Source organism: Telopea speciosissima, chromosome 6 (genome assembly GCF_018873765.1).
Source record: "Telopea speciosissima isolate NSW1024214 ecotype Mountain lineage chromosome 6, Tspe_v1, whole genome shotgun sequence".
Taxonomy (NCBI): Eukaryota; Viridiplantae; Streptophyta; class Magnoliopsida; order Proteales; family Proteaceae; genus Telopea; species Telopea speciosissima.
In genome coordinates this window covers 1,964,581-1,990,999 of record NC_057921.1, presented here as the reverse complement: position 1 = coordinate 1,990,999, position 26,419 = coordinate 1,964,581, and the positions used below count along the sequence as shown (strand labels likewise).

General features: G+C 37.5%; 1 protein-coding gene across 1 annotated transcript; it reads left to right on the top strand.

Moving 5' to 3' along the window:
• The first annotated feature begins 24,600 nt into the window (after positions 1 to 24,600).
• On the top strand, positions 24,601 to 26,153 carry LOC122664515. The gene is made up of 4 exons (XM_043860361.1): positions 24,601 to 24,759; positions 24,846 to 24,990; positions 25,264 to 25,643; positions 25,776 to 26,153. The coding sequence occupies exons 1-4, from the start codon at positions 24,601 to 24,603 to the stop codon at positions 26,151 to 26,153; spliced, it is 1,062 nt and encodes a 353-aa protein (XP_043716296.1).
• The last annotated feature ends 266 nt before the right edge of the window (positions 26,154 to 26,419 follow it).

Here is a 26,419-nt window from a genome sequence, read left to right as displayed (position 1 = left end):
TTTTTATTTGGGGACTCCTTTTAGAGTTGTCAGGAGTTTAACCCCGTTCTAACTGTGGCTTTGTAGTAGATTTTACTTCTTTTTCTTTTTGGGGTTGCGTATGCTCACCCTGTATATATTTATGTATGTAGTTCTATTCTTATCAGCTTTGTACTTATGCTTGTGGATTGGTGGGGAATGTACAAACTTTCTTATATATATATTATCATCATTTACCGTATTGCTATGCTTCCTTTTATTATTGAAATTGTAGGGCATCTGCAGCATTCTGATCTTGCCTATGGTAAAGTGATGGTTATGGTTCCATGATCATAAGCACAGCTTCTAGATCCGTGGGATTTGGCGGATTGCCGTTATGCAATTTGGGTCACCTACCCAATCCTCCTAGGGGGTGGTTTGGGGTGTGACAATAGACAAATGATTATGCTTACCAAAGATTCTCCATTTTCTTTGTCTGCATTGCACAATGCTTGCTCTTCAAAAGGTTAGTGCACAATTATATGTGATGACATTACTAAAAAAGAAACTTTGATTGTCTCACTATAGAGAGGAAATAGGAGTCATTTAAACAATTTCGGTGATTGTGACTCATTTTTGTTATTTTTGAAAAACATTTTATTTTTTAAAACATTTTATTTTGAAAACCCATGTTTATTCATATTTTGACTTTATAATGCACAATTCCACATAGGCACATTATTCACATTCCCTGTTACACATGTAGACTCGACAGATAACGCCAATGGGTCAAGATCAAATGAGTGCTAGGTAAACTTAACGAAATGGGTAAATGGGCGAATGAATTTGAAGAATGGATATAAACAAGACGGGTATATAGGTCATTTTTTTTCATGGATATACTGAAAAAGACAGCCATGGTAATTGCCCCAAGACAATATCTTCCTTCTCGTAAGACTACTTAGTTTGTCAAACTGAGACTTTGCAATGATCAGGAACAAATCCCCTTTGAGCCATGTGCCCCTTCAATGCCCCAGTCTTGATAAATTTTCCCAAAGGCAACAAATTTTCCAACTCATTTTCCTTTCTTCATCTTATATAAAGGTTGCTCCAGTGGCAAGCTGATTCTTCTTCTCATATGCCAATGACCATGCTAGCAGTTAGAAGAGTAAGTACCATGCTATTGACATACGTAGATGGGCTTCCTTTTGTTCTTTTTTAAATCACCAGATCACATCAAGGACCGACAAAGACAGAGACAAAGATAGGAAAGAGGAGAAAGTGGAAATGTGATAGACATGAAAGAGGAGTAAACAGAAATGTGATAGACATGATGTAAACAAATGGAATACTGTACATATGGGTGGACCGAACTCGATTATTACTTCATTAAGTTGCCTATGTACCCCAAATAGGGATCAGGTCAAACGTAGTTCAGGAAAATATGACTTAATGTCAAAGCCTTGATAATTAAGTTCCATCGTAGCCGGGTGAGCTTGAAACAGTCGATGAGAATACCATCTCATTTAGTCCATATGAACGGGATGTCCGGTCCTGTCCCTAACCGAGAACCATTTTGGGTGAAAACCCATGAAACAACTTACAAGCCCAATAAAGATATATGTCATGCGTAAACAGAATTAAACAATTTATTATTAAATCGGGTTTGATGGACACATATCCAACAGACCATTGGTGAGTGATCCAAACCATATGCTCCAACCATTTGAGGGAAGTTCTAGACCTACCTAGGTAGCTCCTATATGTCTTAGGGTGATAACCTAGGTTGAAGCCCAAGACCTTACGGGGCTTAAAATGGATTAACTGGTTGACTATGAGGCTTATTAAAAAACCATTCTACTGTATCAGCCACCTAGAGGGGGTAGCAGATCCCCATCAGCTGCCCCATCTATCTCACATCCTCAAAAGGCCTTAAAACAACATCTTTGTATTATGGGGTCCACTTGGCCTAAATCCAAACCTAATCTATGGTAACCCTAGATGCTATTCAACATTTTTATGCCCTCTCATACCTTGTGGGATCATGGTGAGGGGTTTACATTGTCATAATGTGAGGATAATACACTTTTAAGTGTTGAGGAAAAAAAGACCTCATACACTCCAAGTCATCCACCATGATGACATAAAGGTTTTGATGATAACAAATAAAACCTCTCTTGGACTAACACTTGTTTAAGTTGTTTAGATGAGAGTGTAGCACCAAATGAGGGAGAGCGTATATAAGAACGTATACAAGAGTATACAAGAGTACACATTTGGACTATTGCTCAAGTTGATTTCAAAGACATGAAAGTCAAAGAATCAAGTCTTGAAGACAAAGACCAAGTCAAACGAAAGAATCTACCTTGAAAACTATCAAGTGTGAAGATTGAAGATGTTGTACTAGTTTGCATTTCGATTATTTAAGTCACAATAAATGTAACGCACACACACGTGCATACAATCATATAAAATGACCTTAGGAGGTTAAATGAACCCCTAAACATGTGATCAATTAAATTTGAGACCCCAAAAAATAGCCCCTTAAAGGAACTGACTTATTTCAGCAGAAATTGGCTAATTCGGCATACCGGATTCCCAAATGGCATACAGGATCAGTGTTGGTCTCAGGAAATAGGCCACAGTAGCTTTTCAGCGTGCGCTGGATGGTGATCCAGCATACTGGATCACTTTTGGCCTTGTTTTACCCTGAAATGGTATACCAGATGGCTATCCAGCATACCAGATCATTATATGATTGTTATAAGTTGACTGCTACTTCTTTATTCATATAAGAAAATTTGGTGAACCAGCATACCGGATTATTACTATCTTAATTAATCCGATCTTAAGATAGTTTCCATTTTAATTAGAACTATCTAGCCTATAAATACTCACTTGTTTAAGGCTCTAATAACCATTGCTAATCACAATTAAGAGCCTTCAATACAAGATACATTGCAACATCACCAAAGTGAGCCATTTATTGATCATAAGCATCAAATCATCATAAGCTCACACACTTAAGCTACTCTACTTCAGTTGGCTACAAGCTTCAAAGGTATAAGGTAGTTTTACACATCTAAGGTTGAGGTAATCCTAATTTTAGTACATTTTTCATTTTATGTGTAGTTGAATCCTCTTGCTCGGAATCAAGAGTAGTTTGAGTCATTTTTCTCATTAATCAAGATTAGTTGTTGATTGAGTTCTTTTGTTCATTAATCAAGATTTATACAAGTTCTCTTGCTCATACTCAAAATTCATTTTAGTGAAATTCTCTCTAAGGTGAGAGGAGTGGACGTAGACAAGTATTGGTCGAACCACTATAAATTTCTTGTGTTATTTTTGTTATTTGTTTAATTTCATTGATAACTTGTTTATCTCCACAATAAGTTTTTATTCCCTACTTTCACCTATTCAGTCCCCTCTAGGTGAATTCACATTTGGTATCAGAGTGGGAGCTCAAGACCTTGATTGTTTTCAATCTAACTAAGAGTTAAAGACCATGGGATTCTCTATCAATCATAAGATTGAAGGATATAACATTACCTGACCCCCCTCTTTGAAGGTGAAGGATTTTCATAGTGGAAGAATCGCTTCAAGAACTTTGTTTGTGCCAATAACATTGATGCATGGGAAGTCATTGAAAATGGACCAAACAGTATAAACAATCCCAAAGAAGAGTGGACTCCAGCTGAAAAAGCAAAGGTCCAACTCAATTATGTAGCAATAAGTTACATCCAATGTCCTTTGGGAGAAAATGAATATATATATGTGTGACTCCGCTAAGGAGATGTTTGACAAGCTCGTTGTAACCTATGAAGGTACTTCGGAGGTCAAACAATCTAAGATTGACATGCTTGTAAATGAATACAAACTATTTAAGATGAAAAATAATGAAGATATATATATGCTAGGTTTACTCGTTTTACTAACATTGTAAACAAGCTGAAAGGTTTAGGGAAGATCTATTCCAATGGTGAAAATATTCGAAAGATATTGAGATCTCTCTCAAAGGAATGGAGATCCAAAATTACGGCAATCAAAGAATTCAAGGACATCGACAAACTGAGCCTAGATGAGCTATTGGGATCACTCCAAACCCATGAGATGGAACTCAAACTAGACACCAAGGAAGATGAACCAAAAGAACCTAAGAAGAAGGTCATAGCGTTCAAATCATATGAAATCAGTGATGATGAAAAAACTATATGATGATGAGATCGCTTATCTATCCAAGAAATTCTCAAGATTCTTGAAAAACAAAGAAAAAATCACATTCAACAAGAAGAGATTCTCAAGAGACCAAAAAAATAAAAATGCTCTTAAAGAAAATAATGACTTTTCTTCAAAAGACATTGTGTGCTATGAGTGTAGGAAACCTGGACACTACAGGGGAGACTGTCCAAAAATAAAGAAATACAAAAAAGCCTACAAAGATGAACACTCCTTTGATTCAAGTGATGAAGAAGAGGATGATGAAGCATCTCAAGAAGAAGAAGAACAAACCAATCTGGCACTCATGGCCATCGAAGATGAAGAAACTCAAAATGAGGTAACTCCCACTTCTCCATCTCATAAGGATAAGAATTTTCTAAAATTAGAAGAAGCCTTTAAAGACCTCTATCAAAGTAGCATGGAGCTAGCTACTATTAAGAAGAATCTCTTAAAAGATATAAACACCCTTAAAGACCAAAATGCAACTCTAACTTCTTAAGTTAACAACTCGGAAGAAGAAGAAGAGAATTTATGTAAAGCTTTAAAATCTTTTACCAATGGTAAAAAGGTTATTGACATCTTACTTGGAAATGCATCCAAAACACCCTTCTACAAGGAAGGAGTAGGCTATGATGTGAACAAAAGTTCAAATCAAACCAAAGGGTCAAGTACAAGTAAAATGACAAATAAGAAAGTAAAGAAGTTTTGTAACTACTGTAGAAAGAAATGACACTCTATTGAGAAATACTATTCTAAAAAGAAAAGTCCTCAATTTAGCAAACTCAATCCCAAGGAAAGACTCCATATATCCCTCAAATTGTTGTATGCAATAATTGCAACAAGAAGGGACATACTATCTGGGAATATTATCACATGAAGCAATCTTTCCACCATCCTAGAAGACCTTACAATGGTCAAAATAGGAGGAGTCATCCAAAGGTGCAAAGACTAACTAGAACTCCACCTAAGGTGCAACGACCACCCAAAAACCAAGGTCCACTTAGAGTACCCCAAAATCAAAGACCCTGGAACCCCCAATCATACCCAAAATGGTATGACAACCAAAAGGCAAATGGTAACCGAATGGTTTGGAGACCAAGAGAAAGGTATGATACCAACAATGACAGACCCAACATACAATGGAGACCAAAGTTTTATTAAGTGTCTTTGTTTTAGAGGTGCATATGAGCAACATGGAATGGTACAATAATAGTAGCTACTCAAAACACATGACATCCAATCCAAAGCTGTTTTCGAAGCTCAAGAAACAAAAAGGAGGATGGGTATCCTTTGGAGACAACAGCAAAGGAAGAATTATTGAAAACGAATCCATAAAATTTGGAGGTACAGTAATTTCCAATGTTAGCCTAAGCATAATCTACTTAGCGTAAGTCAATTATGCAATAATGGATACTTTGTTAATTCCAATGCCTCTAAATGTAAAATTAAAGATTCTAATGATAATATGATTCTTGAAGGATGTAGAAAGAATAACGTTTATACTTGCATATTTAGTGTAAATTCTCATGATGCATGCCTTATTTCAAAATCTGATGATGTTACTTTATGGCATAGAAAATTATGACATATTAATCCTAAAATAATAAGATTCCTTTCCTCTAAGAATTTGGTGAGAAATCTTCCTAAGTTGAACTTTGATAAGCAACATACTTATAGAGCATGTCAAAGAAGTAAACTTAATAAAGCTTCTCATAAAGCCATTAATTCTGTTACTACTTCAAGACCTTGACAATTACTTTACCTTGACTTGTTTGGACCTATACACAAACCACAAACTTAGGAGGTAAGAAGTATACATTTGTTATTGTAGATGACTACTCCCGTTTCACTTGGACCCTCTTTCTCAAGCATAAAAACGATGCATATGAGGAGTTTGTATCTTTTTGCAAGAGAATACAAAATCAGAAGGGTTATTTGATCACTTTTATAAAAAGTAACCATGGTGGTGAATTTGATAACATAGACGAATTTGAAGAGTTTTATAAAAAATAAGGTATAACCCATAACTTTTTGGCTCCTAGAACACCACAATCAAATGGTGTGGTTGAAAGAAAAAATAGAACTATCCAAGAAACTGCAAGGACAATGCTCAATGAGTATTCTTTGCCAAAGTCCATTTGGGCCAAAGCTGTTTACACGGCATGTTATATGTTAAACCGGGTTTTTATAAGACCTATACTTTTGAAAACCCCTTATGAACTCTTTCATAATAAGGTTCCTAAAGTTGATTATTTTAAAGTTTTTGATTGTGCATGTTTTATTCTTAATACTAAAAGACAACTTAGGAAAGTTTGAAGAAAAGACTGATGATGGTATCTTTCTAAGCTACTCCACAAATAGTAGAGCTTATAGAGTATTCAATAAAAGAACTCTAGTTGTGGAAGAGTCTATGAACGTAAAATTTGATGAATCTATGACCAAGAATAAGTACAAAGACTTAGAAGAAGAAAATGAAGATGAAGTACTTGAAATTAGGAAAAGAGTTGAAAATGTCACTTTAGAAGAACCTAATGATCAAGTACATCAACTTCCAAAAGAGATAAAGACTGTTAAAGATCACCCTCTTGACCTTGTCATTGGGAACCTAGAGAAAGGCATACAAACAAGAAGTAAGATTCAAAATGTTTGTTCTAATGTAGCCTTCATCTCTACCATTGAACCCAAGAACATAAAGGAAGCCCTTTTGGATAGTAATTGGATAATTACTATGCAAGAAGAGCTTAATTAATTTGAAAGAAATCAAGTTTGGGACTTAGGGCCAAAACCATCGAACACCAAAATTATTGGAACTAGATGGGTTTTTAGAAATAAACTTGATGAAGATGGGAACATAACTAGAAACAAGGCTAGGTTGGTTGCCCAAGGCTATAACCAACAGGAAGGCATTGACTTTGATGAAACATATGGTCTTATAGCTAGACTTGAATCTATTAGTATATTGCTTGCTTTTCCTTGTCATAAGAATTTCAGGTTACATCAAATGGACGTGAAAAGTGCATTCTTAAATGGCTTCATAAATGAAAAAGTATATGTCATCCAACCCCCTGGATTTGAAGACTCAAAACATCCTGACCATGTCTACAAGCTAAAGACCCTATATGGCTTGAAACAAGCCCCAAGAGCTTGGTACGACAAGTTAAGTAAGTTTATGGTTGATAATGGATTTTCAATGGGTAAGATCAATACTACTCTTTTTGTAAAGCATAAGAATGATGATTTAATCATACTTGAAATCTATGTTGATGATATCATCTTTGGTTCTACTAATAAATCACTTTGCCATGATTTTAGTAAATCCACGAGTAGTGAATTTGAAATGAGTTTTATGGGAGAATTAAATTTCTTTCTAGGACTTCAGATAAAACAGAGCCCTAATGAGATTTTCATCAGTCAAACTAAGTATTTTAAAGAACTATTAAAAAAGTTTGACATCAATGGACAAAAGTCATCTAGTACGCCAATGAGAACATCTATAACTTTGTCCAATGATGAAGATGGAACCCCTGTTGACCCTACCAAATATAAAGGCATGATAGGTAGTTTACTTTACCTAACGGCTAGTAGACCAGACATAATGTTTAGTGTCTGTGCTTGTGCTAAGTTTCAAGCCAAACCTATACAATCCCATTTGAGTACTGTGAAGAGAATCTTTAAGTACTTGCAAGGAACTCTAAGCATTGGCCTCTGGTACCCTATGGACAATGACTTTGACCTTGTTAGCTTCTCCGACGCCGACTTTGCCGGGTGTCATGTTGATCGGAAGAGTACAAGTGAATCTTGTCACTTCTTAGGATCATGTTTGGTTTCATGGTTTAGTAAGAAGCAAAATTCTGTTGTTTTATCTACCGCCAAGGCCGAATATATTACAGCTGGACGGTATTGTGCACAAGTGCTATGGATGAGACAAACTCTCCAAGACTATGGAGTTAAGTTTGGCATTTCCTCTATCCAATGTGATAACACAAGTGCAATAAACTTAAGCAAGAATCCGATTTTACACTCAAGAGCTAAACACATTGATATCCGTCATCACTTCCTACGTGATATAGCTCAACGAGGTGAAATCCAACTTGACTTTATTGAGACCAAGAAGCAACTCGCAAACATCTTCGCAAAACCCTTAAGTGAAGAAAGATTCTGCTCTCTTAGAAGAGACTTAGGCATTTGTGACCCCTTTGCATAACTTGTTCATGCTGTTTAACTGATTTTTCTCACTGTTTCTGCTGAAACGGTATATCGGATTACCAAACGGTATGCTGGTTAAGCAAATATAGTTATTTTTTACCATTGGACTTAAAATGGTATACCGGATTCATCTTTTTTGACCGTTTTATAGCTGTTGAACACATGATTATGCCTATAGAAACCCCTCTCTTTGTCATTTTCCTAATCACTATTCACTCCACTCTTGTTCTAAACTCTAATTACACTTTGTTAAGCAATTTCTCTCTATTCTCTATCTTTTCTCTCTTTCAACTTTCTCCCTCACCATGAGTAGAAGAGGCAAGGAGGCTATGATCGAAAGGCAACCCAAAAGAGGAAGAACCGGAGGAAAAGGAGGCTCCTTAAGACAACCTTATGCCGTCAAAATTGGCCTCTCTACCTTGCCCGAAAAATAGAAGAAAGACATGAGGTTGATGTATTCTCTTTCAATAGCATTCGGCTTGAAGAAAGGTTCAAGGACATTGGTTGGGAACCTCTCCTCAACATGTCGGGCCCTTGCTACCCTTATCTAGTCAAATACTTCTATGCTAATCTCTATTTTAGTGGGGCAGAAGAAAGCTTGAAACTTCACTCTTATGTGAAAAGCACTCACATAGAGCTTTCCATTAAAGATTTTGCCCGAATTCTTGAAATTTCAAGTGATGGACCATGTATTTTTTGGATCCCGAAGAACACCAACTTTGGAGATTTCATAAATCATGAAGAAGTCTATTCCTCCATCCTCAAGCAATTCGATCCTAATGCAGCAACCGTTGTCACCGGACGACTTCGGCTCATTCCTCATGTCATCTCTTACATCATTTAACACAATTTTATCCCAAGAGGAGGTGATAGAAGCAAGTGTCTCATACCACAAGCTTATGTCACCTATTGTGCCTATACCAATACCCCCACTTGTCTTCCATACTTCATTATGAGGTACATGGAATCGTGTGCTCACTGCCACAAGCACACTAATCTACCCTATAGCCTGCTTCTCACTTGCCTATTTTGGGCTTTTGATAACGACCTTGAACGTGAGGAGGCATCTACTCTGTCTTTCCAACACATCACCCGCAATAGTTTTCACACCATTGCTATCCCCTTCCTTTTGATGTCTTTGTGGAGGCTGAAGAGAACTTGAATGATGATGTTCCTCCTCCTCATCAAGCACAAGAAGGGATACCGGCATCTCTACAAGAATGGGTTTCTAGCATTGATGAGTACATGGACGAAGCCAACAATAGGATCATGGAACTTGAATTCGACTAACAAAGAATTCAAGAAGATGTGACCTCTCTCAAGAAGTGAAGACCAGCTTTGACTCCCTCAACTTTTGCCAAGATAGAATTCTAAATGCAGTTCACCAACTCTCGTTCAATCTTGGTCATCTAACCTTTAATACACCGGGAGCTACACCTCAAGGAATTACTCCTCAAGGACTTCGACCACCTTTTAGACCACCTTTCCCTGTTGAATCAAGCTCAATTCTAGATAGTCCACCTTTTGACCCAAATCCTTGAATTGTCTCTACCCTCTTTTTGACAATGACAAAGGGGGAGAAGTATATGGGCATGGAATAAATGTAATGGTTTTTTAAATTGGAATGAATGTTTATGTTTTGAAACTTTTTGTATGTAATTTACATATTTGATTCTATGATATATTTTATTGACTTTAATGATATGTGCATTACATTGCTTCAATTTTTAATTGTTCTATTATTTTATTCACTTGGATTATTTGTCATCATCAAAAAGGGGGAGATTGTTGAGGAAAATACCTCATACACTCCAAGTCATCCACCATGATGACATAAAGGTTTTGATGATAACAAATAAAACCACTCTTGGACTAACACTTGTTTAAATTGTTTAGATGAGAGCGTAGCACCAAGTGAGAGACAGCGTATACAAGAGCGTATACAAGAGCATACAAGAGTACATATTTGGACTATTGCTCAAGTTGATTTCAAAGACATGAAAGTCAAAGAATCTACCTTGAAAACTATCAAGTGTGAAGATTGAAGATGTTGTACTAGTTTGCATTACGATTATTTAAGTCACAATAAATGTAACGCACACACACATGCATACATTCATATAAAATCACCTTAGGAGGTTAAATGAACCCCTAAACATGTGACCAATTAAATTTGAGACTCCCCAAAATAGCCCCTTTGAAGGAACTGGCTTATTTCAGCAGAAATTGGCTAATCCGGCATACCGGATTCCCAAATAGCATACCAGATCAGTGTTGGTCTCAGGAAATAGGCCACAATAGCTTTTCAGCATGCGCTGGATCGATGGTGATCCAGCATACCGGATCACTTTTGGCCTTGTTTTACCCTGAAACGGTATATCGGAAGGCTATCCAGCATACCGGTTCATTATATGACTGTTATAAGTTGACCATTACTTCTTTATTCATATAAGGAAATTTGGTGAACCGGCATACCGGATTGGGAAACGGTATACCAGATTATTACTATCTTAACTAATTCGATCTTAAGATAGTTTTCATTTTAATTAGAGCTATCTAACCTATAAATACCCACTTGTTTAAGGCTCTAATCACCATTGCTAATCACAATTAAGAGCCTTCAATACAAGATGCATTGCAAGATCACCAAAGTGAGCCATTCATTGATCATAAGTATCAAATCATCACAAGCTCACACACTTAAGCTATTCTACTTCAATTGGCTATAAGCTTCAAAGATAGAAGGTAGTTTTACACATCTAAGGTTGAGGTAATCCTAATCTTAGTACACTTTTCATTTTATGTGTAGTTGAGTCATCTTGCTAGGAATCATGAGTAATTTGAGTCATCTTGCTCATTAATCAAGATTAGTTATTGATTGAGTTCTCTTGCTCATTAATTAAGATTTGTACCAGTTCTCTTGCTCATACTCAAGATTCGTTTTGGTAAAATTCTCTCTAAAGTGAGAGGAGTGGACGTAGGCAAGTATTGGCCGAACCACTATAAATCTCTTGTGTTATCTTTGTTATTTGTCTAGGTGAATTCACATTAAGTTGGGGTTTCCATAGACCAACCAAACAGGCCCTAGTAGCTAAGCCAAGTGTGAGGAGTTCACAAGGTTCGGTCCTCCCAGGTGGGTCCAAGCTCCCACCAATCCCTTCCTCTCCTCTCCTTCCCTTTCTCCTCTTCCTTCCACAATTTTAGTAGGTGGAGAATTAAATGGGCCAATGAATGGCCAAGGATCCTATTTATAACTTAAGTCATGACTAGGGCCTGTTGGACCATAAAGGGTTTAAAATCATTTAAAAGTCAAGATGGGCAATGTGGGCCCACCAACTTGACCCCAAATGGTATGGAAAGTTGTGGACGGGGTTCACAATGCTCAGAGACACCAACTCACTGCCCAAATTACTAGGCAAGTGGGTCCCATTGAATTACACCTCATTTAGAGCATTCTAGCCCATGCGGTGTAACGCCCCCAAACCGGCCTAGGGGTAAGGGTTGTCACACAAATCCACAAGATCGAAATGGTTTTAGATAGATGAACCAAAATTGAACCAGTAGTCATAATCTCCAAATAAATCCTCAATAATACCATCATATAACACAGCGGAAGACTTAAATAGTTAAATTCAATATTCGATTAATATGAATTCGAATATTTAAAACTAAGGTGTTGGTGGCACCACAATTAAAAGTAAGAATAAATCCCTATTACATCCATCCATCCAAATATTAAAATAAACCATGTATCAGGGTTAAATACAAATCCAAATCATTACAATCGTTCCAAATAAAAAAAAGATAAATGATTCCATAAATTTTTTAATCATCCCCAATCTGAGTATCATCTCCTCCAATAACTCCAGTGCACTCATCACATGAGCATGGCTCCTGACTCTCGTCCTCTGTGTGGTTAAATAAAGGGGTAAGCTTGGGGAAAGCTTAATGAGTAAGGGGAAATAGAACATAAATATCGATAAACAAATGCATATCCCAAAATGTAATAAAATCTCAAAACATATGTTATATAAATCTGAAAATATCACAAATTCTAGTAAAACATGCCATGAGTTCAAAAGTTCATAAATCTAGTTCCAATTAATAGCCTCAGTAGGTTCATAAAATGGCACTACTAAAAATCAACATATCACCAATATAATCAATGGGATGGGACTCAGGCTCTTGGCTCACAGAACCGGTAACGGGCTCCTATGGAGGGGAAACCACATTCCTTAAACGTCACGCTCTTGCCTCACCCCTCGGTCCACATACCTAAACATAATGGAATTGTGAGCTTCGAGCTCTTGGCTCACAGAACCGGACCATGTCCTTAAACGTCACGCTCTTGCCTCACTCCTGTACTCAACAATCCACCCCAACACATAACCCCCTGTTAGAAGGGTTGCAGTCCAACAATATTACATTCAAATCATATCTTATAAAATGACAAGTCTCATCATGCTTTTGATAAATTCACAATCATGCATTCTTTCCATAAAAATCATATTATATTTCAAAACATGTATAATACTTCAAAATAGACTTCAAGACAATTATGCACAAATAGTCATGTTGTTTTAAATCATGAAATTTTATAAAACGACAAATCAAAGAAAAGAGATTTGTATATGAAAAAAATACATAGGTTCTGCGGGGTGTCACTCACCTTGCAAGTTTTAACTCAATTCTTACTGCACTTCAAATCACAAAAATAACGATCCAATATCCCCTACATAGATTATAAATAGCAAAATCAATAGGTTTATGTACCCTTACAAAGCTGTACCCAACTTGTAAACACGGGCAGCCCTCAAATTAAAATATTTCCCCCACTTGTACATATCTAGAGACTCTCAAAATTTATAGGAGACCAATTTACCCTAATTCTAATATCTCCACAAAAAATCATCTCCAAATTTTCTTATTTTATATTTAAATCATTTGTTTCAATCATAGTGCACAGATTCTGCCAGAATCTACGCAACATATTTACAAGATATATAAATTTCATATCACAAACATGATTAAATCCGAATTTTTTTGGTATTAGACTAGACTAAATAATAATGATTGACACCAAATTTCAAACCTAAATTCTAAGTATTAGTTGAGCTTTCATTATTCCCAAGTTCAGGTTCAAATTCTATCAAGACAGCAGATTAGTCCCAAGTTCTCATTTATATGGGATACCAAACGAAATTGGATGGACCTCAAATTTGAAAAAATATTCCATATGTATGTCATCCATAATCCCACCAAAATTGGGATCCAAAATCTTCACTAATTAGGAGATACAATTTTTTTTCTAACAGCAGACAGAATCTGTCCAAAACTGTACACTGTAACAATACAACCTCAAGAATCAATCTCCTATATTCAAATGATCATGAAATAGAGTATAAAAATATTAAAATGTATAACTTCAAAAAAAATAATAAGTCTAATGAAGCCTTCTCTCTTGCTCTTACGTAAAACTTATTCTCCTCTCTTTTTCTCCTTATTTCTTCTTCTTCAGTTCTTTTTTATTTGTTCTTCTTCAATCCTTCTTTATTTCTTCTTTACTTCTTTTTCTTTATTTGTTAGAATAGGTTTCAACCCCCTTTTTATTAAATTTTAAGTTTTAATCTCTTAATTTATTTTACAGTTTATTAATTCATTAAACTTTAAGTTTCTTCATTCTCTCCCTTCCCTTAATTTATCTCAACTTCTCAAGTACACTTGACAAAGAGAATCTTTCTTCTCCTTTCAATATCGGTTATAGTCCCCAAGTCAAAAGTCAATATTGTGTCCACCAAGCTATCCAAAGCAAAAAAAATAAAATTCCTTTCAATTGCTTCCCTCAAGAATTGATCCTTAGACTTGTTTAAATCCATATGGGGTCCTAACCACTAGACTAACCTCTCTTAGATGTTAATAAACTTATAAATAAATATATTTGGATACTAGCAACATATAACCATGCACAAAGAAAAAATAAATAAGCATACCCTGCACTAATACTAATAAAATACTAGCAAGGTTTTACCTCTAGTGTGCATGCTAACAACCACAATTCCACCCTTCATTGGTCCATTGGTACAGATTCTGCACACAAAGTGAAAAGTCCAAATTACCCTTATATTTTGGGCATGGGTATTACATCCCTCCCCCCTTATAAAAATTTCATCCTCAAAATTTACATACCTGGATCGGTAAAAAGTTGTAGATACTTTCTCTGCATATCTTCTTCTGTTTCTCAAGAAGCCTCGTGAATGCCATGATTATTCCAAAGAACTTACACGTATGATATGGTGCGATTCCGTAGGACTTGTTCTTTACGATCCAAAATACGAATAGGGGTTTCTTCATAGGATAGGTCTTCTCTTAGCTGCAACGGTTCATAACTCAGGACGTGCGATGGGTCCGCAACATATTTTCTGAGTAAGGAGATGTGAAAGACATCATGTACACCAGCTAAAGTTGGGGGTAGTGCAAGTCGGTAAGCTACTGGTCCAACCCTTTGCAAAATTTTGAACGAACCAATGAATCTGGGGCTAAGCTTCCCTTTCTTGCCAAATCTTACTACTCCCTTCATTGGTGCAATCTTCAAGAAAACACTGTCTCCCACATTGAATTCCAACTCCTTCCTTTTTGTGTCAGCATAGCTCTTCTGTCTGTCTTGTGCTGCCTTGATTCTTTTCTGTATGAGCCGTATTTTCTCCTGAGCTTCTTGTATCAATTGTGGTCCCATAACTTTCCGTTCACCAACCTCATTCCAATGAAGAGGAGATCGACACTTCTTGCCATATAATGCTTCATATGGGGCCATACCAATGGTCGCCTGAAAACTATTGTTATATGCAAATTCAACAAGAGATAAGTGTTTCTCCCAACTTCCTTTCAAGTCTAGAGCACGGGCTCTCAACATGTCTTCAAGTATCTGTATTACTCTCTCGGACTGTCCATCGGTCTGTGGGGGAAAAGCTGTACTAAACTTTAGTCTTGTCCCCACGGCTTCATGTAAGCTCTTCCAAAATCTGGACGTGAACCTCGGGTCTCTGTCTGACACTATCAAAACTGGCACTCTATGAAGTTTGACTACCACATCAATATACAACTGCGTCAACTTCTCCAGAGAATGCTTCATAGAGTAAGCAATGAAATGTGCCAACTTGGTCAGACGGTCTACCACTACCCAAACTGAATCATGTCCCTTAGGGGTCTTTGGTAGTGCAGTGACAAAATCCATGCTTATATGCTCCCATTTCCATTGCGGAATTTTCAATGGATGCAACAATCCTGATGGTCTCTGATGCTCAGCTTTCACTTGTTGACAAGTCAAACATTTTTCTACATACAGAGCATTTTCTCTCTTCATATTATTCTACCAGTAATGTTCCTTTAGATCCCGATACATCTTGGTACTGCCCGGATGAATGGTGTAAGGAGAATAATGAGCCTACTTCAAAATTAAATCTCTCAGCTCAGTGTCATTTGGAGTGCCATACATCACAACCCCTTCCTCTGTCAACTAGAACTGTGTTTGTTTCCCTACTTGAATTTCACCTCTGGCCTTCATTAAGTAAGGGTCTATAGTCTGAGCTGATTTAATTTGGTCAATCAATGATGGTTTGATAGTCAATTTGGAAAATAATGATGTGAGGCAACTGACAATAAGTTCTAGCTCCAGGCTCATGATGTCCTCCTGAAGTTGTATTTGTTCAGTCAAAATGGCTGCTGAAAATCCTTGTGACTTCCTGCTCAATGCATCTACAACCACATTTGCCTTCCCTGGGTGGTAGTGGATGTCACAATCATAGTCTTTTATTAGCTCTGACCACCGTCTCTGTCTCATATTCAGTTCTTTCTGGATAAAGAAGTACTTTAGACTCTTATGATCTGTGTAAATCTCACACTTCTCACCATACAAGTAGTGCCGCCAAATTTTTAGCGCGAACACCACCGCTGCCAGTTCTAAATCATGTGTGGGATAGTTCTTCTCATGATTTTTCAATTGCCTCGAAGCGTAGGCTACCACCTTGCCATATTGCATAAGTACGCAGCCCAAACCTCTGTGTGAAGCATCACTATAAATAACCATCCCTCCAATTGCTACTAGTATCGTCAACACTGGTGCTGTCACCAATCTGTGCTTCAATTCTTGAAAACTTTTCTCACATTCTTCTGACCAATCAAATTTCACACCCTTCCTAGTAAGTCTAGTCAAAGGCACAACAATTATGGAGAAGCCTTCAATAAACCTTCTATAATAACCAGCCAAACCTAAAAAGCTTCTGATCTCAGTAACTGTGGTTGGCCTGGCCCAATCTGTAACTGCCTTGACTTTAGCAGGATCAACTAAAATCCCACTAACTGATATAACATGACCCAGAAATGCAACTTGGTTGAGCCAAAAATCGCACTTGCTTAGCTTGGCATACAATTGTTTTTCTCTGAGTCTCTTCAGTGTAGTCCTTAAATGTTCCTCATGATCTTCCTTATTCTTGGAATATATCAAGATATCATCAATAAACACAATAACCAATCTGTCTAGGAAGTCATGGAATACCCAGTTCATCAAGTCCATAAATGCAGTTGGTGCATTAGTCAACCCAAATGGCATAACCACAAATTCATAGTGGCCATAATGGGTCCTGAATGCAGTCTTTGGTATGTCTTCACCCTTGATCTTCAACTGATGGTACCTAGATCTCAAGTCAATCTTGGAAAAGACACTTGCACCCTGCAACTTCGATTCGGGGTAAGGGTATCTGTTCTTGATGGTCACCTTGTTCAGTCTCTATAGTCAATGCACAATCTCAAGGTCCCATCCTTTTTCTTCACAAATAAAATTGGTGCTCCCAAAGGAGACACACTAGGTCTAATATACCTTTTCTCTAATAATTCTTGCAGCTGGTCTTTTAACTCTTTCAGTTCTAATGGTGTCATTCGGTATGGTACTTTAGAGATCGGCGCCGTACCGGGTACTAGATCAATGGTAAACTCCAATTCCCTATCGGGTGGTAACCCAACAAGGTCATTAGGGAACACATCTGAAAAGTCCCTAACGATAATGGATATCCTCCAACTGTTGCTCCTCTTTCTTTAAATCAACTAGAGAATCCAATAATCCATGGCAACCTTGAGCAAGTAACTTCCTTGCACGCACTGCTAATATCAGAGGCGATGCAGGTTTACCCGTCCTTAACCCACTAAACTTAAATTCAGTCTCATTCTTGAGTTGAAAAACTATCTCCTTCTCATAACATTGTATACTGGAGTGGTAAGTAGACAACCAGTCCATGTCAAGTATGATATCAAAATCTATCATGTCTAGAAGAATTAAGTTTGCTGGCATCTCTCTACCCTCTATCTGAACCAAACAAGACTCAAACACAGTGTCTGCAACCAAATTCTCTCCAGATGGTAGGGTCACCAACAAAGAGGGTTTCAATGGTCTAGGATCAACACTAATCTTCTCAAAAAATGATTTAGATAAAAAGGAGTGTGTCGAACCCGAGTCAAATAATACATTGGCAGATATGGTAGAAATGTTCAGTGTACCTGAAAGATGTTCTAGGTTTTAGTTTTCATTTCCTAGTTTTAGATGCAATTCATCAATCACTCAAAGAAGTCATCAGTTATACTGTAAAATCAAATCCTTAGATATAGGTTTACCTGTAACCACTGTGGGTGAAGCCTCAACATCCTTTGTCGTCAAAGCAAAAACTCTGGCCTGAGCCTTTTGTGTTTCAACTATCTGTGCAGTCTGATGTTTTTGCTTTTGTTGATGCCTCGAGGGCTGTTGTTGTCCCTGTTGTGTCTGATGTGGATGTTGCCCCTGATATGGTAACCTCTGTGGTATCTGTTGCTGCCCATACGGTTGTATATGATGCTGCCTCTGCGGTGATGTTGTTTGTTGTCCAAGCTGTGGTGCTTCACGAGGTAATGATGCAGGGCAATCCTTTACCATGTGACCTCGTCCTCCACATCTATAGCAATTATCAGAATTCTGCCTACACTGCCCACTGTGATGCTTACCATAGGTACTACAAGGAGTCTGTGTGGTCTGCTCATAGTGAGTCCTCTGATGCCTCTGGGGTCTATCATCCCTAGAGTGCTGACTGTCAATAAGCCTCTTTCCTTGTACCTTACTCGAGTTGTCCTGTATAGTACCCTTCTGACTATCCTCCAATAATAGTGCTCTCTCTAACACCTCAGCATATGGTCTCAGCTTCAATACTACGATTGATCCCTTCAATTGGGGATTCAAACCTCTCAAAAATTTCTTAGCTTTCTTAGCATCGGTATCAATGTGTTCAGGTGCGAACCAAGATAATTCTTCAAATTTCTTTTTGTAGGCCATCACTGAATCTGATCCTTGAGTCAAATGTAAAAACTCCACCTCCTTTCTCTCCCTGAGGCTTTCAGGGAAGAAGTTCTCGTAGAAGACCTCTAAGAATCTCGCTCATGTAATTACTGAATCTTGAGCTTCCAGAATCTGCCTAGAAGTCTTTCACCACATATTAGCTTCTTCCTGCAGCATGAATGTGGCGCAAGTGACCTTCTGGTGGTCGGTGCACTCCAAGACTCTGAAGATCTTCTCCATCTCGTCAACCCAAACTGATGGCCACAAGGGATCTGTACTCCCTCCCTTGAAGATAAGTGGTCCCAATTTCTTAAACTTTTCCATCACCCTGCTGATCCTCTCCTTATGGCTTGTTGCCCTGGTTGTGGTTGGTTACCCCCAACTGTAGCCTGTTGTTGCACAAAATTCATAAAATTTGTAAAGGCTCCCATAAAATCCTGTGGCGTAATCCCAGGTACAATAGGTGGTGGTGGAGGAATTGAGCGACCTCTGCGGGGAGGCATTGTACCTAACAATAAGAGGTACACTTTAGTCCAAAGCAGTATATCACTCCCACACCAAAATTTCTAGTACACAGGAAACCAAGACAAACTACCCTATTCATAGAGGTTCAATCCTAGGTGTAACATCTCTATGTTAAAGATCCTATGCCACCAGTTATAGTTCATTCTCTACTCTAAAACTCCTCTCTGATACCACCGCTGTAACGCCTCCAAACCGGCCTAGGCGTAAGGGTCGTCACACAAATCCACAAGATCAAAATGGTTTTAGATAGATGAACCAAAATTGAACCAGTAGTCATAATCTCCAAATAAATCCTCAATAATACCATCATATAACACAACGGAAGACTTAAAGAGTTAAATTCAGCATTCGATTAATATGAATTCGAACATTTAAAACTAAGGTGTTGGTGGCACCACAACTAAAAGTAAGAATAAATCCCTATTACATCCATCCATCCAAATATTAAAATAAATCATGAATCAGGGTCAAATACAAATCCCAATCATTACAATCGTTCCAAATAAAAAAAAGATAAATGATTCCATAAATTTTTTAATCATCCCCAATCTGAGTATCATCTCCTCCAATAACTCCAGTGCACTCATCACATGAGCATGGCTCCTGACTTTCATCCTCTGTGTGGTTAAATAAAGGGGTAAACTTGGGGAAAGCTTAATGATTAAGGAGAAACAGAACATAAATATCGATAAACAAATGCATATCCCAAAATGTAATAGAATCTCAAAACCTATGTTATATAAATCTAAAAATATCACAAATTCCAGTAAAACATGCCATGAGTTCAAAAGTTCATAAATCTAGTTCCAATTAATAGCCTCAGTAGGTTCATAAAATGGCACTACTAAAAATCAACATATCAACAATATAATCAATGGGATGGGACTCAGTCTCATCATGCTTTTGATAAATTCACAATCATGCATTCTTTCCATAAAAATCATATTATATTTCAAAACATGTATAATACTTCAAAATAGACTTCAAGACAATTATGCACAAATAGTCATGTTGTTTCAAATCATGAAATTTCATAAAACGACAAATCAAAGAAAAGAGATTTGTATATGAAAAAAATACATATGTTTTATGGGGTCTCACTCACCTTGCAAGTTTTAACTCAATTCTTACTGCACTTCAAATCACAAAAATAACGATCCAATATCCCCTACATAGATTATAAATAGCAAAATCAATAGGTTTATGTACCCTTACAAAGCTGTACCCAACTTGTAAACACGGGCAGCCCTCAAATTATAATATTTCTCCCACTTTTACATATCTAGAGAATCTCAAAATTTACAGGAGACCAATTTACCCTAATACCAAGATCTCCACAAAAAATCATCTCCAAATTCTCTTATTTTATATTTAAATCATTTATTTCAATCTTAGTGCACAGATTCTGCCAGAATCTGCGCAACATATTTACAAGATATATAAATTTCATATCACAAACATGATTAAATCCGAAATTTTTTGGTATTAAACTAGACTAAATAATAATGATCGACACCAAATTTCAAACCTAAATTCTAAGTATTAGTTGGGCTTTCATTATTCCCAAGTTCAGGTTCAAATTCTGTCAAGACAGCAGATTATCCCAAGTTCTCATTCATATGGGATACCAAACGAAATTGGATGGGCCTCAAATTTGAAAAAATATTCCATCTGTATGTTATCCATAATCCTACCAAAATTGGGATCCAAAATCTTCACTGATTAGGAAATACAATTTTTTTTCTAACAGCAGACAGAATCTGTCCAAAACTGTACACTGTAACAATACAACCTCAAGAATCAATCTCCTATATTCAAATGATCATGAAATAGAGTATAAAAATATTAAAATGTATACCTTCAAAAAAAAGAATAAGTCTAATGAAGCCTTCTCTCTTGCTCTTACGTAAAACTTATTCTCCTCTCTTTTTCTCCTTATTTCTTCTTCTTCATTTCTTCTTTATTTGTTCTTCTTCAATCCTTCTTTATTTCTTCTTTATTTCTTTTTATTTATTTGTTAGAATAGGTTTCAACCCCCTTTTAATTAAATTTTAAGTTTTAATCTCTTAATTTATTTTACAGTTTATTAATTCATTAAACTTTAAGTTTCTTCATTCTCTCCCTTCCCTTAATTTATCTCAACTTCTCAAGTACACTTGACAAAGAGAATCTTTCTTCTCCTTTCAATATCGGTTATAGTCCCCAATTCAAAAGTCAATATTTTGTCTACCAAGCTATCCAAAGCAAAACAAATAAAATTCCTTTCGATTGCTTCCTTCAAGAATTGATCCTTAGACTTGTTTAAATCCGTATGGGGTCCTAACCACTAGGCTAACCTGTCTTAGATGTTAATAAACTTATAAATAAATATATTTGGATACTAGCAACATATAACCATGCACAAAGAATAAATAAATAAATAAATAAGCATACCCTGCACTAATACTAATAAAATACTAGCAAGGTTTTACCTCTAGTGTGCATGCTAACAACCACAATTCCACCCTTCATTGGTCCATTGGTACAGATTCTGCACACAAAGTGAAAAGTCCAAATTACCCTTATATTTTGGGCATGGGTATTACACATGCGGATGCACGAGTGGTTTTAACAGCAATTGCAACCGCATGATCAACCGCCCTTGCTGATTATTGATGATACCTCCCTCTCCTATGGTTGTACATTCCATGTATGACTCAATCTCCTATTTCAAGAAACTATTATCACATGTGATATGGACTCTACCACAATTGGGTCTTATAAGTCATTTTAGGGATGTTAGGGTGATTTAGCTTAGATGTAGGGACAAGAGTCCTTCTTGAGAGAGATACCAATGTTTGTCCGTGTTCTATTGTCATCATCGCCGGGGGGGTAATAAAATTTAGTGTCTACACTCGTCCTTTTCGTTTTGATGAGGAGAATTTTCTTTTCTCCAAATCAGTTTTGGGACCACCACCTCCCCCTTCCCCTTCCTCGTCTCCATGGGTGTCTTCCCCATTGCGGGTTCCCCCTTACCCCCCTTCCATTCCATCTATGCCCTTACCAGACTTCCCTCAAGTCTCACTAGTGTCATTATCACCACCTAGCACCCCCCTCCCTACCCCTCTATAACCGTCACCAATTACCTCCCCCTCTCCTCTGTCCTCCCTACACCGTCTGACCCTAACTTCTTACCCAATCTTCCCCTCCCTTACACACCTGGCCTCTAAGTGATCTCTACCAGGCTCCACCCTAACCTTCCCAAGCTCAACTCCAACCTATCCCCACATCTACTCATCCCATGCAACTTTGCCACCGGTCCAAACCTCCCCATGCACTGTCCACTAATATTGCTACTGTGGAGCCTACTTGTTTTACACAGGCAGCCAAGGTACCTGAATGGCATTTTGCTAAATGGACAGAGATGATTCAATCTAGAAACCTGCGCCATAATGTACTCCGATGGATCGCCTAAATCATGTGCAAGGGAAAAATGGGGATTTGAAGAAGGGAATTTGGTTTAGAAGAGAAGTCAAGAGGGGGAGGAGCCATGTGTTGCCCACGGTTATCCCTATATCTCCTAAAACCTCTCCCTAAAAACACTCTCCTATCTCTCCTACTATTCTCTCTCCCAACTCTTCCCAATTCCACTCCCTCCACATGATCTCTCTCCCATCTCTCCTTTTTGTTTTGGATTTGGGAACCATCAAGGAGAGCTTACCATTTCAGCACCTTTGCCACATCATTCATTCACAACATCACCTTTTTGTTATTGTTGCACGCCATGGATCATCGTCTCCAAAGCGTTTTCATGCCAATTAGCACCATGAGTAGCTAAATTCGTTTCTGTTTTTAGCTGTAGATGAAACATTGACTTCTTTTAGTTAATTTATGGATGATACATTTGATTGCTTGATGTTAAGACTTATAATTTTATTTCATTGAATGGATTTTATTGCTAAATCTAGTTTAGAGAATTTGTTTCTATGATTCATCTTCTCTATTCAAGCAATGGTATTCCTATGATTGTAATTGAAACCGATGATAATCTATAACTAATTGAACTAAGCGTGCTAAGCCAAAAGTGAAAGACGATAGTGATCTACAAGATAGGTTATAACTAGGTCGAATTACGATTTATCACTCGGTGGTGTCATTAGGGTTGTAGCTATAATGAACAGTAAGTGTATGCCATAAATTAACTAATGAATCAATGTGGATTCGAAACCTGAAGACAATCTTCTCTCATCATTTTCTTCTTCTTCATCGATTTTTTTTGTTCATTAATTCATAGTTTATTTTTAATTGCATTCTAAGTAATTGTTTTTTAAATCTCTTTACATCATCTTAAGTAACTTAGCCTTCCAGTTCCCCGTGGATTCAATCCCTTCTTACCACTGTTCTAGCAGTAATTTAAGGTTTAGTTTTGATCTCATAAAGACACGATCAAATTTTGGTGCCATTGCCAGGGAACCAAAGCACGGTTTGCTATTTTATTTTAGTTTTAAATTCAGAATTTTTATTTTTATTTTCTTCTTTAGTTTAATTTTAGTTCAACCTAAGTTGCTTTTATTTTGTTTTGCAGGCAGCCTAGTTCGCAGAGCAAGGAAGAGTGCGCCATCTTCAGCCCAACTTGTTGAACTCCCATTCAGCCCTCTTACGCATCTTAGTTGTGAGTCTTCTTGTCGTTAGTTTATTTTCTCTTTGTAGTTTTTAGTTTGGTTGATGTATAGTCGTCGTTCTTGTCAACTTGAATTGGCAGATTTACACCCTTAAAATTAAGAAAACTTTGTGTCTAATTCAGAAAAATAAAAGAATGGTAGACAACGAACCTAACCGATGCCCATTGAGTGAGCATTTCACCCCCATCGACTGATACGTCAACCTCATGTATTAGGATTCTTGCTATTCAGGCAGCCTAATATGAGATTAAGTCTAGTTTTATTTAGATGCTCCCATCTTTTTATGGACTTAACAATGAGGAACCGTATAAGCATCTGGATGAATTTTTAGAGATATGCTCAACTGTTAAAATCCAGAATTTTTCTGAAGATGCACTTAGATTGACCTTGTTTCCATTTTCCCTTAAGGATAAGGCCAAACAATGGCTTAATTCTTTGGATGCGGGTATTATTACTACTTGGGCAGAAATGCAACAAGAGTTACTCAAAAAATATTTCCCCATAGGTCGGACCAATCAAATTCGGCGTGCCATCACTAGCATTCCGCAAATTGATGGTGAGTAATTTCATGAGACCTGGGAAAGACTTAAGGACCTAATTTGAAAGTGTCCCCATCATGTTGTACCTAAGTGGCAATTAGTTCAATGTTTTTATGATGGATTGAGTGATAGACATAGGCAGATGGTAGATGCTTCTTGTGGAGGTACTTTCATGCATAAGAGTGAGAATGAGGCATGGCAATTGTTTGAGACCCTTAGTGAGAATTCTTTACATCATGTGTCAGCTTCTAGAACGGAACCCACCACTACTGGACCCCAAAAGAGAGGTGGCCTCTATAAGGTAGGTCAATCTGTGGCCTTAAACACCAAAGTGGACATGCTTTTTGAAAAGTTAGACTGTTTGTTGTCCATTAGGCAAAATTCTAGGCAGTCCACTCAACTCAAACTTGTCAGGAAGCATGTACTCTTTGTGCCAGTCCTGCTCATTATTTGAGTGATTGTCCTTTAGCTGTGCAATTCCCTGAATATGTTCAAGAACAAGCACAAGCTGCCCAGAATTTCTCTAAACCAGGTAAGGATCCATTTTCTAATACCTATAACCCTAGTTGGAGGAATCACCCAAACTTTGCATGGAAACAACCCAATGTTTTCCCAAATGTACCCTATAGGCAGAATTTTTTCAATCAGCAGAATGGCTATAGAGACCCACAACAACCAATTCCTCAACCTCAGTTTAATTCCACATTAAAGGAAAAAGTGTTGCAAGCTCTAAATGGGTTAGACTAGAACACTCAACTTTTACACTCCCATACTCAATCTCTCACTAAGCTAGAAACATAATTAGGTCAGTTAGTTGATGCCATAAGTAGGAGAGAAGAAGGTCAACTACCAAGTCAAGTGGTAGGAAATCCTAACAGTCAGCCTAATAATCAAGTTTTCCATGAACAAGCTAAGGCAGTCATGACTTTAAGGACTGGCCGAGTATTGGGAACCGCTGAACAGAGTTCCCCTGCAAAGAATTCTAAGAAAGATGTGAATCTAGAACCCAGTCTTGAAGCTTCTCAAGCTTCCAAGGACCATGAGATTGATCAATTTGGGAAGGATAGCAACCCTGATGTTTACATGCCTAGAGCCCCTTTTCCCTCTTGTTTAGAATCTCCATCTTCTTCTGCATTTGGCAAGAAGAGTGCAAGAATGGAAGAGATGATGGAATTATTCAAACAAGTCTAGATAAACCTCCCCCTTCTAGTTGCCATCAAGTAAGTTCCAGCTTATGCTAAGTTCTTGAAGGACTTATGCACTCAAAAGTGTAAGCTGAAGACCCACATCCCTAAGACTATCCATCTTACTGAGCAGGTTAGTGCAGTCCTATCTAATCCACTCCCCCCTAAGGTTAAAGATCCTGGAGCACCCCTTTTAGCTTACACCATTGAAAACCTCCGAATTGAACGTGCATTCTTTGATCTAGGGGCAAGTGTTAATATTTTTCCTAGCTCAGTTAATGATCATTTTGGGTTTGGAGAATTAAAGCCTACAAAGGTTATTCTCCAACTTGCTGACCGTTCCATTAAAGTGCCTAGAGGTTTCATTGAGGATGTGTTGGTCAAAGTAGATGAGCTCTATTTTCCTGTGGGTTTTCTAGTCCTTGACATGGAAAAACCAACTAATGGGAAACCACCGTTGATTATCTTAGGACGTCCATTCTTGGCTACTGCCAATGCATACATCAACTGAAGATCAGGTGCAATGGATATTTCCTAGAAGCTCCGATTGAACATCTTCAATGTTTCTTTAGGGCCCTAACGTGAGGAAGAGTGCTTCTCTGTTGATGTTATAGATGAGGTAGTAGCAGAGTGCACACCAATGATGTTAGCAAATGACCCATTGCAACAGTGTCTGACCTTCTCTAGAGGTGATGATTTTGATACTGATGCATATACTGCTGAGGTCGATGCGTTATTAGATGCCCCTACTCCTCCGGACCATCCTTCATGGACTAT